We start from the raw sequence: 4,396 nt of genomic DNA, 5'->3' as shown, positions 1-4,396 counted from the left end.
CTGTGTCCTCCGGCCCATGCCGGCATCCGGGTTCCGTTCCTCGAGACCGCGCTGTGTCCTCCGGCCCATGCCGGCATCTGGTTTCCGTCCCTTGCCTCGTCCCTCGAGACCGCGCTGTGTCCTCCGGCATCCGGGTTCCGTCCCTTACCCTTTCCCTCGAGACCGCGCTGTGTCCTCCGGCCCATGCCGGCATCCGGGTTCCGTCCCTCGAGACCGCGCTGTGTCCTCCGGCCACTGCCGTCACCCTGTACCGGTCCGGAATTAACCCTTTACCAGCCAACGTGCGGTTCTGTCTGACGTGACGTGTATATAATACTGTGAAGTATCCGATGCAGCAATGTACGTGATCGGCTCTTCTCCAAGGTCGGTCTGATTTTTGTTTTGTTTTTTTGTCCTGCGCTCCTCTTCGCAGACGAGTACGACGCGTACATCATCGTATCCTTCGTGCACGCTGTACCGGTCCGGAATTAACCCTTTACCAGCCAACGTGCGGTTCTGTCTGACGTGACGTGTATATAATACTGTGAAGTATCCGATGCAGCAATGTACGTGATCGGCTCTTCTCCAAGGTCGGTCTGATTTTTGTTTTGTTTTTTTGTCCTGCGCTCCTCTTCGCAGACGAGTACGACGCGTACATCATCGTATCCTTCGTGAACGCCACCCTGGTGCTCTCCATCGGCGAGACGGTAGAGGAAGTGACGGACTCGGGGTTTCTCGGGACCACTCCAACGTTGTCCTGCTCTTTTTTTTTTCATTCGGTCACCCGCGTTCAGTGGAGGAGTTCTGCAACGTCCCCGCGTTTGTCGTCGTAGGTGTATCCCGACGGAATCCGTCACATTCGGGCGGACAAGAGAGTCAACGAGTGGAAAACCCCGGGGAAAAAGATCATCGTGAAGTGCGCGGTCAACCAGCGTCAGGTGGTGATTGCTCTGACCGGAGGGGAGCTGGTCTACTTCGAGATGGACCCGGTATGTACATCCTCCTTATATAACCTGTATTACCTGCGGCTGAGACCTCCGTCCTCCCCCCACCCTTCCCCCCGTCTGTCTTCTCCCCCCCCAGTCAGGGCAGCTGAACGAGTACACGGAGAGAAAAGAAATGTCCGCCGATGTGGTGTGCATGAGTCTGGCCAACGTACCTCCAGGGGAGCAGCGATCGCGCTTCTTGGCCGTCGGTCTTATGGATAACACCGTCAGGATCATTTCTCTAGACCCTTCGGTGAGTCCCGGTTGTGGTCATGTGATGGGACGTCCTGTCACATTCCTGTACTGAGTGTCTTTGTCCTTCTCTCTCCAGGACTGTCTGCAACCTCTCAGTATGCAGGCCCTCCCTGCCCAGGCCGAGGCCCTCTGTATAGTGGAGATGGGAGGAGCCGAGAGGCAGGACGAGCTGGGAGAACGCGGCTCCATTGGCTTTCTATACCTTAACATAGGACTGCAGGTGAGAAGGGGGACGGTATCGCAGGCTGCATGTGTGGTGGTGAGAAGGGGGCGGGATCGCAGGCTGCATGTGTGGTGGTGAGAAGGGGGTGGGATCGCAGGCTGCATGTATGGTGGTGAGAAGGGGGCGGGATCGCAGGCTGCATGTGATGTGAGAAGGGGGCGGATCACAGTACATGTATGGTGGTGAGAAGGGGACGGGATCAGTCTACATGTGGTAAGGGGGCGGGATCGCAGGCTGCATGTGGTTGTGCAGATTTAAAGAGGCAAGCAGACAACTACGATGCAGAATTGATTATTTGGGTGTCTCGGATTTCTTGGTGTGTGTTGATTTTGGAACGGGGCTTTACATGTGAGAGTAACACCAGCCGGCCGCTCTTCCAGTAGAGGGGCTTTTGGGATGTATCCCTTCTTGTCTGTACATCCTTCCCTTCAATATCCAATGCAAGCCGGGGCGACACGCTGTGCTTATGATGGGAGATTCGGATTTGGGACCTGCAGGCTTGGCCACTGATCTCTTCATGCAGCTGCTCCCGGCCTCCACTAGAGGGCGCCTCGGGCGACCAGAGACGGGCCGATCATTGATTCTGAATCACTCTGCGCCTACTCCTTCCCCCCAAATCCCTCTAATGGAGGCCGAGCTGCTGCTGGAAGAGGTGTAAACGGCTGCCAGACTTGCATGAGAATTGTATTCATTGCACAAATATAACCCTTCCTCTCCCATAGAACGGAGTACTGCTGAGGACTGTGCTGGACCCGATCACAGGAGACTTGTCTGATACCAGAACCCGATATTTGGGGTCACGGCCTGTCAAACTCTTCAGGGTCAGGATGCAAGGTCAGGAGGCGGTGAGTGTCTTGGAGTTCCCATGTTCCACACATGGCTTGCTGCCGTGTAATCTCCTCATGTATGTTCAAAACATGTGAGTGAGGTCTTCACTTTCCTCTCATTCTGTTCATTTTTCTCCTCACTGGCACAGAGCACACGTCAGCCATTGTCATTCTTCCTTCTCCCCCTCTCTTCCTCTCCTTCTCCCCCTCCTCTCCTCTTCCTCTCCTCTTCCTCTCCTCTTCCTCTCCTCCTCCTCCTCATTGCAATGTTTGTTTTTCTCCTTGCTCCCTCTCTGCCCCTGGTAGGTGCTCGCCATGTCCAGTCGCTCCTGGCTCAGCTATTCCTACCAGTCCCGCTTCCACCTGACGCCGCTGTCATACGAGACTCTGGAATACGCGTCCGGCTTTGCGTCTGAGCAATGTCCGGAGGGTATCGTAGCGATCTCCACTAACACCCTGAGGTAAGTCCTGGATTTCTGTGCGTAGCGCCGCGTCACATGGGGGTCCCCTGTGCTTTGCTTTGAACCCTTTCATCCTTCTCTGTGCAGAATTTTGGCATTGGAGAAGTTGGGCGCAGTGTTTAATCAGGTGGCATTTCCTCTCCAGTACACCCCGCGCAAGTTTGTCATCCACCCCGAGAGTAACAATCTGATCATTATAGAGACGGATCACAACGCTTACACGGAGGCCACCAAGGCTCAGCGCAAGCAGCAGATGGCAGAGGTGAGTTACTGGATATTACCGACTCGGCACATTGGTGACCCGACCGCTCCGCCATTTAGGCCTCATTCACACATCGGCCGGCATGTACAGCTGCGTGCGGGGCCGTCCCGAGCAGGCATGTGATTAGTACGCAGCCCCCGTTCTTCTCTATGGGACTAGGCACCCGTATGCCCCCCCCACCCGAGCATACTCGTACGCTGACGTAATGGATTCTGTCTGCGTCCGAGCCAGGAAACCCGCACCCCTGCGGACCTGCACTTGAGGGGGGCGTACGGCGGCCTTCTACCATAGAGAAAGACGGGCTGTGTATTAAAGGAGAACTATGAGACCCCGTTCACATTGAGCGATTTATCGCGCGGTAATTCCGGCGATATCGCGGCAATTTACCGCGCGATATTGCTCTCCAATGCTTCTCAATGGGGCAAAGGGTCCTGCTGTCGCGGGTCGTGCGTCGCTACAGCAGGACCCTTTTTTGAGCGGATTTAGCCGCGATTCTCGCTCAATGCAAGCTTGAACGCGATATCGTGCGACAAACGTGCGATTTGCGAACCGCTCAATGTGAACGGCTGGGGGGGGGTGATTTTCACTCACCTCATAGTTGTAGCCGACGTGTGACAATGAGACTGTCACAGGTCGGCTCAGTAGATCTGGAGGTGAGCGAACACATACCGGCGTTCGCTCGCCTCTCGATCCTGTCACGGCTCTCTGCCGTGACAGGGGAGGGGCTGGATTCCCCTCTCCGATCCTCAAGCGCTGACTGGCGGAACGGGGGAGGGGGGCAGGTACAGCTGGCTCTGCCTCTAGATAGGCCAAGCCAGCTGTCACTCACGCAGCTGGGCGGATCCAGAAAGTAATGTCCCGGCTGCGGCGCCTCAGTATACCGCGAGCTGTAGCTCCCTATATACTGAGCCTATGGTGACGGGAGGACGCTAGTTTGTGTCCCCCTGTGACCCTGAGGAGAACTATGGGGGAAAGCCCTGACCTCGTACTTCTCCTTTAATCACACGCAGCGCCCGTCCTTTCCTTCCCGGGGTCTCCTCGATACGGAGCTGTACGTGCCGGCCGGTTACAGTGTGAATGAGGCCCTAAGGGAAATGCCCTTCGGGGACCGTATTGGATCTGTAGAGTTCCAGTCACTTTGCTCTGACGAGATCCGAACTTTTTTGATTGATTTTGTAGGAAATGGTGGAAGCCGCGGGAGAGGATGAGCGGGAGCTGGCGGCAGAAATGGCTGCGGCTTTCCTGAATGAGAACTTGCCGGAATCGATATTTGGGGCCCCGAAAGCGGGCAACGGGCAGTGGGCATCGGTGGTCAGGGTTTTAAATCCCATCCAAGGAAACACATTGGACCTGGTACAGCTGGAGCAGAACGAAGCGGCGTTCAGGTGGGTTGATCAGTTCGG

General features: G+C 56.0%; 1 protein-coding gene across 1 annotated transcript in view; it reads left to right on the top strand.

The window, feature by feature from the left end:
- The window catches only part of SF3B3 (splicing factor 3b subunit 3), a gene marked incomplete at its 3' end in the record, with an annotated part of 20,815 nt that overhangs the window by 14,064 nt on the left and 2,355 nt on the right, over nt 1-4,396 (top strand). The window contains exons 11-18 of the mRNA XM_018575372.1: nt 619-767; nt 813-968; nt 1,063-1,218; nt 1,297-1,440; nt 2,166-2,288; nt 2,577-2,731; nt 2,819-2,993; nt 4,173-4,380. Coding sequence (XP_018430874.1) covers nt 619-767; nt 813-968; nt 1,063-1,218; nt 1,297-1,440; nt 2,166-2,288; nt 2,577-2,731; nt 2,819-2,993; nt 4,173-4,380 — 1,266 coding nt within the window. The remainder of the gene's footprint in view (nt 1-618; nt 768-812; nt 969-1,062; nt 1,219-1,296; nt 1,441-2,165; nt 2,289-2,576; nt 2,732-2,818; nt 2,994-4,172; nt 4,381-4,396) is intronic.

This window comes from Nanorana parkeri, unplaced genomic scaffold, assembly GCF_000935625.1.
Source record: "Nanorana parkeri isolate BGI_ZX_2015 unplaced genomic scaffold, ASM93562v1 scaffold3845, whole genome shotgun sequence".
Classification (NCBI taxonomy): Eukaryota; Metazoa; Chordata; class Amphibia; order Anura; family Dicroglossidae; genus Nanorana; species Nanorana parkeri.
The sequence above is the reverse complement of the archived record's forward strand: the minus strand, read 5'-3'. Positions and strand labels throughout refer to the sequence as shown.